A 10,612-nucleotide genomic window follows, 5' to 3' on the forward strand; every position below is an offset into this window, starting at 1 on the left:
AACGAAATGACCTCAGTGGAAGGCCATGTTCAGTATATACGATAGACAATAGTGTGCTTCAAATGTAGCAGTAAAAGCACAGATGGAATGATGATATCAACGTCATGGTACTATTCTTACATTTTAGTTCTCCCATGATGTTTTTGGACTGTTTTCCAATTTTTACGATATGGTAAACCATCATATTTCTCATGTAGTGTAGCTTGCGTGAGAGTTTCTAAGTTTTTTATGACACAAATGCTCGGAAACAAAAGCAGGAAACAAGAAGAGACACAAGACAATTTTGACAGAGTCACATCATGCTTTTATGACGAAAAGGAGTTCATTTACAAGACGGACAGTATATAAAACAAACATTAAAATAAAAAAAGGACTTATATGTTGTTTGTTTTTTTATAGACAAGTACATTATTGTCTCATCCTTCCCTTTGAGACCAAGCAGCCATGGGACTGAGCAAAACATGGAGGATCCCTGGAGAAAAGAAGCAGCAATTAAATCTTATATTACTATTCCTACACTATTTACAGTTCAACAGTCATTGTCCTCTGTCAGACATGGCAAATAGGTCTACAGATTTGATGACATGATATGGCTAAAAGATCTAATATGTACAGTTTCTGTTCTTCCCATCCAAGGATCCACTCATCGCAGGGCAAAATCTAAATGTTAGGAATCAGTACAGTCACACGTTCTTGCAACAAGAGTCCAAATTTGAGTTACAGCTTCTATTATGAGGCCGTCATATGCTTTAATGATTGATCAGTTGACACCGTTCAATGTGACAAGCTGAACAACTTGTACTTATATTAGCTCTGCATTTAATTGGAGCGCTCAGCACCCATTCCTAGGTTTCAGGAGTCAGTAATGACCATGTTAACAGGGAACAAATATGCATTAGCTTAAAAACTAGGAGTGATCGATGAAAAGTGTTCTGAAATGTTTAACGAGGTCGGTGCCAAGTAAGTTGATAGAGAGAGAAAAGACAGAGCGAGACAGAAGAGAGAAAAGAGAGAGGGAAGAGAAAATATTTTACCGTGCCAAATTGAGAAAGAGACTATATATTTTATTAGAGGGTTCCAACAAATGCAGAGCTATACGTTAGTGACAGATTCCTCTGAAGAGTGGAAGAGGTAAGACAGCGTTACATCAGCTAAGACCTGGGGGGGAAAGTTGAAATATAGCACCATCTCGTTCTTTAAAGAGGGAAATCATCTTAAAAGGTAATGAGGAAACCTAGGAATGGGTGCCAACCAGGTCTGTAAGAGCTGTGAACGCCTCTTCCTTCTCCAGAGGGATTCTGGGAGAGTGGCAAGGTTCAAGATAGATCAATGAAAATATGCCATTAATAATCCTATCCCCATACAGCATTGATCAGTCCCACCATCCTGCTTGGAATATCAATCGTTTTATCTACAGCTTACACATCCCCTGTGTGGATAGATATGTGTAAAAGTACAATCATCCCGAGTAAACAAATGCTAATTCTGTAAGACGCACACTTCTTTAAGGTGTCTCTGAATGCAGGTGCAGGTTATCATTAGCCCCTTTGCTCTGTTGTACCAGATTAAAAACACTGTAATGGTCCCACCTGCTCTTGCAGTCAGTCGGTTTCAACCAGTCCCATGGCATGGCACCCATAGCTCTCCGTACAGGTGTAGGCGAGAGTTTGGCAAGAGCAATCACTGTATACAAAAGGCATGCATAGATTAAACCTGCTAAGACCACAAGAAAGAACGCTTTTTTTTTTCTCAAGAGGAATCGACCATTTTTCTGATTAGTCATATACAGAGAAAGATTGGTGATGTCTTATCTTTGTTTGTTACTGATCTCTGTGAAGGGGGTGAGACTGGCGGGGTCTGAAAGTACTCTTCTAATCTACAGACTGAGTGCTAGCTAACCAGGTCAGAACAATTGCTTCTGATCTCAGGTGGAGGCCTCTCCTCATAACTCCCAGCATACATCGCCCGCAAAGGGGGTCACACTATGGCTATAATAAAAAAATCAGTGAAGTACTGACTTTTGAATCTAACAGTCAATTTGCTCTCGTTAGTCTTTCACTGCATGAGACGCATAGCTGTTTTTTTTGTCTTCCCCTCAGCAGGATAATGGTCCCATTAGGTGCTGTTACTCAAATTGACCACGTGGGGTCAGTATTGCCACATAGAAGATGGGGGAGGGGGCAGTTGCAATTGTGTGGTCAAGGTTAAAATGAAGCAGTTGTGCTGTTCAAGGTGCTTTCCTTCAGTAATGCTCTACCACACGTCTAATTAAACCTGAATTGGTTTACGATGACTGCTCTGTAAAACCATATTTTTTGTCCAATTAAAAGGAAAGTAACATTTTAATATTTCGATCTCACAAATTTGTAAAAAAGAAGAAGATGCAATTACACCATGAATTGAGCCTCCGGGCTTTAAGTGGCACACTGCTCTGAGAGGTCTGTTATGGAAATGGGACTAATAAGCCAAGTAATGACCCAATCAGCCGAGCTCACTTCTTCGTCATCCCATTACTGCTCCTCTCAGCTCTGATAATTCAACTCAAGTCTAATCCAATCAAAACAGCAGCTGTAAGATCTGGAGGAGGAGATGGATTTATTTTAAGCTAATATGGAGTAAGAAGTAACAGGAGAATCAAAGGAATGCATGTAGGAATGCAGTCTCCTCGGATAATAGTGATAGCAAAGCTAAGACTGCTCTTTCAGTTGAGAAATATAGGAATTTCTTCATTAGATTGTCAAAAATGGAATATTGGAAATATTGCATTGGAAACTGTTACATAAATAAAAAACTGAATAACTAATCTGGTAATGACGGCATGACTTTTGACGTTAGGTTATTTTAGTCTGCGTCTTTGACAAGTTCCCCTGTGAAAGGTATCCTAAAAGTGAGGTTGCTGCTGCTTTAAATGGGATGTCTAGACTAAAGTACAACCCAGGAAAGGGTGAGGCGGGGGAGGAAACGGGGGATGGCTCAGCCTACTTTCTCAAGTATCACGGCAGAGGAGATGAATCAAGCTCAAGCTTCACTACAAACACTGAGAGTCTGTCAACCAGAGAGAAGCGATGACTTGGCTGCAAAGCCGTGTGTACTGGCACCCTAAAAAAATGTTTGGCTAAGGGTCCATCAATTAAAATGTTTAATGTGTTTCTGAAGCCTGTGGTACTAGATCTAATTGAAGCTAGTTTCCAAGGACTTGTGGGGCTTGAATAGTTACAAGCACTTACTGTATTTTCAACCCAGACCAACATGAACATGTCTATTTTCAGTGAATGAGCTGTGTCCTTGACAAAAAGTGAACCGCAGTTGGCAGAAAGTGAGTGTAGGCCGAGAGTCACGGTATTAAAACACCACATACCCCCTTTCAACATTTGTAAGTGTGGCGAGATATCAGAGAAAATACATACAGTACAGTCCGTTTGGTTCATATCCGGACAAAGATCCCAGAACGGGAAAGTTCCAGAAGTGTTTTTTCAGGAATGAGTAGGGCGTGAAATGAGAACCAATGGTTATTTTTCTTATTTTTAGGGAACCTGGGTCACCCCTTTCATCTTTTGTCTCCACTGATCCAATCAATGCTCCGTGCTTGATGGTATCATGAGGAGCAACTAATCTTAACACGACAACACTGAGTCACCGACCACATGTACGTGTCTACTACCACACAACCATAATCCAGCCTAATACTGTGAACAGGGAAGACGAGGGGTGGACATGTTAGGAAGACAGGGAACAGGAAGAGGGGAGGAGCACAGTGAAGGGTAGGAAGATAATAAAACAAAAACACACCCTCATCTACGCTTACAGTTGTGATTGATGATTGCACAATAACACCATCAACGATCATTACAGACATTCTCACTGTCTTCTAAAACCTATGTTCTACTAAGAAATACCGGGACATGGAAACAAAAAAGGGTTGGCTGGGGGAGAGGAAAGGTCCATGATGAGATGTCCTGTTCTCAACACTCAAATGGGCTGTGACTGTAAAATAAAAAATAAAACAGGCTGAGCCAATTTGTTTCTTCTATTCTCATTGGGTCTCATGAATCTTTAACAGCTGTTGAGTTATTCATTCTGACACAGAAACTGTGGTTTCATCACCCCTCACAAGGGACAAAAATTGAGTTTCAGAATTTATTTTGCAAAAGTTTGAAGAGTTTATGGTTCTCTCTTCAAACTACACATTTGTCTAAATAGGTTCTACATTTGCTGTAGGTATAGTTTGGATTAGTTATTCCAGTAACTATAACAAAAGGACTCCTAAAACTGAAGCAATTTGTTCTACACACGTCAATCATTTGATAGCAACAGCTTTTCATAAATCAGTCCCTACGTTTGTGTGCAGTGTCCTACATAAACTCTTATTCACTACCAGCTAGTTTCAAAAGAGTGATTTGGGAAACAAGGTTGCCATTTCATGTGAGTAAGGTGTAAATGGATTTTTTGAAAATATTCTAAAGTAAATAGTGTCCAATGAATGGTGTGAGAGAGTGTAGGCTACAGAGTTCACACCACCAGTAAAACGGCTCATAAAAAATAAAATAATTTTTGGTCCAAACTATATCAAGTTCAACTGCTGGTCCTTTGTAAATGCATGTTAAGTTCAACATACACAGACATTAGTTAATTTACATTAGGTAAGTAACATTTACGAAGTTTAAAATGATGGGTAATATCTCGTCTCAGCTTTGAGTATTTCAGTCACCTCTTTTACTCTTCACTGTGAATAAGTCATATATAAGCATTAGTGTTCTATAAACAGTGACATGTTCATCTGTAGTAATACATACCTTTAACTATAGGTTAGGTTATAAAGAGGCTAAGAAAACCAGAAGATGTATGACTTAGAATTTTAACTATTTCAATTATTCCCTAGATAATCAGAAAAATAGACCATCTTGATTTTTCTTCTTTCTTTTTTTGTCGACCATCTGGTGACTCACCAATTTACCCTGTGACTCTTGGTTAGTGTACGACGCTTTAGATCCTGTCTCATTTCTTATGCACTCTGAGATGCAAACAGACACAAGCACTGTCCAGTGAGTGGAGACTTCATTAGGTGTTGAGAACAGAACAGTCCCACATGGAGGACGGGGAACATTAAAACGGTAAACAGCCAAAAGGTCAAGGAGAACAACAACTGAGTAAAATAAAAATGGAGGACAAAAAGAACACTTCAAATTAAGTTTTTTTTTGTTTTTTTGTTTTTAAAACCACAGTACTACTCTCCACTATACGACGCACATGGCGTGGGTAGGGTTAACACGACTTCATTTACATTTTATAATCCTCGGTCTCCAGCCAGGGACCCCTCCCAAAGGAGGACCCAGTGGGGGTGTGTGGGGGTGTTAGGGGTGAGTAGGGGGGATGCACTGGGCTAGGGGGGCAGAGACATTCGCACACTGACCGTCTCAGAGGCAAACAGAGAGCAGACGCATCACACTTTGCTGTGGCACTTCATCAATCTGTATGTTTATGCATGTGTAAGTAAATACACATGATTGTGTGATGGTTCTTCCTATCAATCCAAGGAACCTTGATGAGGTTTCAGCACTCCTGTGTGTGGTGTGATGTGTGTGTGTGTTATGGGCTTGCAGGGTGCAACTTTTTGCAAGCCCAGCGACAGAAGATGGTCTTGTGATCATCACACCAACTTGAAAAAGTATTAGCAATAATTATTATCATTTAACAGAATCATGCACAAGCTACCGTATAGAAAAACCATACATACATACTATGGCTTTGTTTCTTCACTCAAACATTTACATTAATGTTGGCTTTATGGCTCTACTTACAGTATTGCTGGAATGTAATATTTAAAAAGAGCATGTGTGTCACTCTGTAGGATAGTTATTTCACTTTTCCTGAGAAAAGGTGCTATGAAGGTGTTGCTATGTATGTTTTCGATGTGAAGACCACAACAGTGTTCCTGTGTGTCCTCTGTTTGCCTCTAAGTTTGACCTGACGCTCCGGGCTGCTCCCCCCGGGCAGCGCTGGGAAGGTCAGGCGTCCACCAACGCAGCAGAGGGCGGGACAAAGGGCGGAGGCCGGCAGGTTGAACCTCTCCTGTTGATGAAAGAGCATGATCGGGGCTTGTGATTTACCCAGCTAGCCTCCTGCGGTCATCAGCCCCAGTCCCCATTGCTCTCTACCGTGTTGGTTGCTGTGGTTACCGTGGCTGCCCGCGTCCGATGGTTTTGACTTCCTAACCAAACCCTCCGGGCCGCGGGCAGCCACGGCAGCAGGTCAGAGCGCTCGTCCCAAACTCACACAGCTGATGTTGTTGCAAAATCTCACAAAGAAGAGAAGGCCAAGTGTTTTTGTAATTTATGTGAATGGTCCAAATCTATAGCTTGTTAAGAATAAAGGAATCTGTCTTTATAGAAAAACATATTCAATTTAAAACAATTTGTTTTATTCTGTGAATTTACAACTTAACTTCTAATTGCATTTGAACATGCGTGATTCTTATCCAGGCAGACTTTAGAAGAGCATAAATGCAGGTTCTATAAATGGATGGTAGCCAGGTCTCTCTTCATCAAATGTATTTTAAAATCCCTGACTGTACCAAATACAGTAAAGGGACATTTTAATTAAAGAGGAATTATTTTTCATTATCTCATAATTGTAAGAGAGAGAGAGAGAGAGACAGACATGGCTACCAGTGTCCCACAGCTCAGTTTACATGCCAATTCAGAAAACTTATCTCTTTAGTCTTAACTCTATTTATTCTTATCGAGCATGGACTATAAATAGCTTTAAAACAAATTGTACAGTATTATTCAGACATGATTTTCACAACAAGCTGAATAAAACCACTGACAGTGAGATCAGGGTGACTTTATTTTCATTCACAAACCAAATTGAGTAATAGCTTTAGTTTTGAAGTGGGCGCTTAATTTGTAATAGAGCCATAGACAGAAACGTATTGTGCTTTCAACCTTCTTTGCGAGTCAGTAGCTGTGTGTGTTTGCGTGTGTCAAACACGTTTTTGGGACGTGCTCATGCCTCCCCTAAGGGACCCCTGGCTGCGTTGTTTCATATCATTTTCATATTGAACTTCCTGGTCCCTCCTGAGGAGCTACCAGTGACAGGTTCAGATTTCCGGAAGGAGTACTCCACTGTGAAGTTGTTCTTGCGTTGGCCGCGTCCCCGGCTCCACACGAACAACAGCAGGAAACAGAAGAGCACCACCCCCAGGAAGGTGATGCAGCCCATGGCCGTGGAGACCAAGATGGTCGTCAGGTCCAACGTGAACTTGAGGAAAACACGCGTGCTGTTCAGATTTGTGTCGTTGAAGAACTCGCTGCCGTACAGTGAGCGGTTGAGAAAGAAGGCTGAGGCAGCATCTAGCGAGTGGCCACGCACTGTGAGTGTGGCAAAGTAGGTGTCATTGCCCCCGGCGTTACTGGCGATGCAGATGTATGTACCGCTGTCAGTGAGCTGGGCGTAGCGGATCTCTAAGGTGCCACTCGGGAGGACAGTAATGCGCCCTGAATTCTTAGCTGTGATCCGCCGGCGCTGTGGGGAAATCCAGATAATAGCAGGTGCAGGTTCTCCTTCAGCTCGACACAGAAAGCTCACAGGTTGGCCTTCACGAGCAACGACCTGGGGGAGTGGGAGGAAAGGAATGTACAGACCAATGAAAATACAGAAGAATAGATGGACAATAAATCCGTCAGTATAACAGAAAAAACGTGTTGTGCTTGTAGAATGAATTAAAGTTACCCTAGTTATCAATACATCGGCATTTATACATTTTTGCTAGTGTATCATCTTTTTTACCTGCTGCATCTTACGGTTGCGAATCTTAGGTTTCTGGCATGTAAAGTGATCGAAGAGTGCAGAATCGGTGAAGGTGTTCAGGCTGACCCCTTGCACCTCCACCGGCCCCGCACACACCGGCACTCTGCCGTCAAAGTTGAGGGTCTTGCGTCTTTGCAGGATCCACAACAGACGGCAGTCACACATCAGGGGGTTCCCGTCCACTCTGAGGGTCTCCAGACTGTTCACAGAGTGGAAGGAGCCCTCTTCCAAAGTCTGCAGGTCGTTGGAGGAGAAGTTGAGGACCCGGATCTGTCGAAGGCCTCCGAAGGCATGGAGCTCCACTGTCACCAACCCTGTGCTTACCATGATGAGGTCCTTCAGCCTCAGCAGGTCCTTGAAGGCCCAGGGCTCCAGTGTGGTGATGGGATTGTATGACAGGTTGAGGTGGGTGAGGTGCACCTGGTTCTTGAAGGAAGCGGAGGGGACGGAGGTGATGTTGGTATTGGTGATGGAGAGCCAGCGGAGGTCCAGGCCCTGGAAACTAAAAGGGGAGATGTACTCCAGGTACGGCCAGTGATCGATGTCCAGGCCCCGCAGGTTGGACAGCTTGCGGAAGTTCTGGTCCTCCAGGGCAATGATGCTGAGGTGACGGAGGCGAAGAGTAACCAGGCTGCGCAGGTACGACAGCGTCTGGCCAGATATGGATGTCAGGTTGCAGCGCTCTATTATGAGATCTTCCAGACCCAGCAGCCCTGAGAATGCCTAGGAATCAGGAAAATAAAAGGTTAAATAACATAACTTTGTATTTATTTTACATACTTTATATGCATGATGAATAGCAGTGGGTGTTTGATTATGATATTAAACAAAATACACTGATGCTGTCATAAGTACTGGGAAAATCGCTCAACATATATTTTAAGTGTATACAAAATAATATATTTTTGAAGTTCAAGCTTAATTTATTTCATGATAAACATTATCTTCATTTGTTAAAGCAATAGTTCAACATCCAATTATCCCGTTCTTCATTAGTAACACTGTCATGATACAGACAAGCTGCTGGAGAGCTTACCTTGTGGGAGATATAAACCAGGTCGTTGTCTCCCACCTCCAAATGTTTCAGACTCCTCAGATCTTGGAAGGTGTAGTCCAATAAAATCACCATCTTGTTCTCGCTCAGGTCCAAGCTGGTCAGATTTCCCAGTTTGGCGAAAGCCCCCATGGGAACTAGCTTCAGCTGGTTCCCCCTCAACTTCAGCACTTTAAGACTCGGGAGGCTGGCAAAGGCATTGGGCTCTAATGTGGCGATGAGGTTCTCGCTGAGGTCCACTTCCTCGAGCCGTGGGTATGGTGCCAGGTCGCCTGCTTGCACCCAGCGGAGCCGGTTCTTGCTGAGGTCCAGGAGTTGTGTCTCTGTGGGGATGCCTTCTGGGATGTTGGTGAGCCGCCGCCGCTGACACGACACTGACCTCAGCTGAGCCGAACACTCGCACCGTGGCGGACAGGCCTGGCTACTTCCTGGAAGTGTCAAGGTTATTATGGCAACCAGAGAAGAAGCCAGGACCCATCCCCACACCCTCGGCCATGGCACTAAGGCACGCACACCAGGGCCAGGGGAGCCAATCATGGCCCTGGTCCTCCGACTCCTCGCCTGTCACAGGCAGGGTCAGTGCACCATACACCTAAAAGAGAGCGGAGAAATAGAAAGAAGATATGCGGAGGTTGATTAGACATCATACTAGAGAAAGGGGATGTGAAGAAGAACATCTCCCTGGCGCATAAACATCCACATGGCTGTAAATGATCTGTTCCTGTTGTTTAAGTAATATTATACCAAAAGACAATTGAGGAATATGACAGGGCACTAAAATACAGCTGACGACACCCCATTACAGGAGCACGGGTCTGTGTAATATATTTAAGATAATTCGTTTTTGCTCATTCATTTATAGTTTCCAGTTAGGAAACTGGCACCCTGGGAGCCGTTTCTACAGCAAGGGAACTTCAGCTGAATTCATGCATGTTGCATCTCCTCGGCTCTCTTTGCAGCTCTGAGACCGTCTGCTCCATTTTGACAAACACAATGAATTTATTATCACCACGCATAAATACAGACTGAGCTACTCAGCAATCACATTCTGCCTGCACGCTACTGCTATAAATCGTGAGGCAAAATGGGTGTTTGAATCACTGTGTGCTTAAGTCATATTATATGTTTGATCTGCTATGTGTTGATGTATGTATGCGTAGGACTTGGCATTTTGGTGGGTATGAATTAAAAATCGTTTTGGTCCTCCTTGCGCAGAGATGAGATGAATCACTCGTGCTTGAACATTGCTTCAGGCAACCTGTCATCTCTCCCACACACAGTTTTCAACTTAGAAACAGTCAAAGAGCACCTGGCATTAGATCTGAAACACAGCTCAGTGTCCATCTAGTTAGCAGTAAGTGGTACTACTTTAATGCTTATACTCTAAACTTGAGCGGAAGTCTTTTGCTCTCATGCTATAAATGCTCACCAAAACCCCCAGAATTTGAACTCTTCACAGTTGTTTGTTTTCAGATGAAGTGGAAAAAGAGTGAATAATTTCATCAGCACCACCAGGGAGAATAATGTGTAAATGCACTCTGATGGTGGAGGAAAACAGAGACAAAAATAAGTATTATATATGGGCTGGTTTGTGTTTAATAGGCTCCCCTCTGATCACTATCAGAGGGCGAGTCTCAGCTAAAAACAGCCAAAAGTCACCATTCTCTCCCTTTGCTACGGGCTTTGCCTCAAGTCTCTTTCTAGTAAGACGGATTTGGGAAAACAGCCCCTTGAACGGCTAATCATATC

General features: G+C 43.1%; 1 protein-coding gene across 5 annotated transcripts in view; it reads right to left on the reverse strand.

Moving 5' to 3' along the window:
• Window positions 1-281: 281 nt before the first annotated feature.
• The window catches only part of lingo3b (leucine rich repeat and Ig domain containing 3b), a 46,537-nt gene continuing 36,206 nt past the window's right edge, over window positions 282-10,612 (reverse strand). For all 5 annotated transcript variants that reach the window (XM_079650151.1, XM_079650153.1, XM_079650152.1 and 2 more), the window contains 3 exons: window positions 8,846-9,455; window positions 7,789-8,532; window positions 282-7,611 (listed from right to left, as the gene is read on the reverse strand). In XM_079650151.1, the coding sequence (XP_079506277.1) occupies window positions 7,042-7,611; window positions 7,789-8,532; window positions 8,846-9,400 (1,869 nt within the window). In that variant the 5' untranslated portion in view covers window positions 9,401-9,455 and the 3' untranslated portion in view covers window positions 282-7,041. The remainder of the gene's footprint in view (window positions 7,612-7,788; window positions 8,533-8,845; window positions 9,456-10,612) is intronic.

The sequence above is a fragment of the Notothenia rossii genome (genome assembly GCF_949606895.1).
Source record: "Notothenia rossii genome assembly, chromosome: 9".
NCBI classification, from domain to species: domain Eukaryota; kingdom Metazoa; phylum Chordata; class Actinopteri; order Perciformes; family Nototheniidae; genus Notothenia; species Notothenia rossii.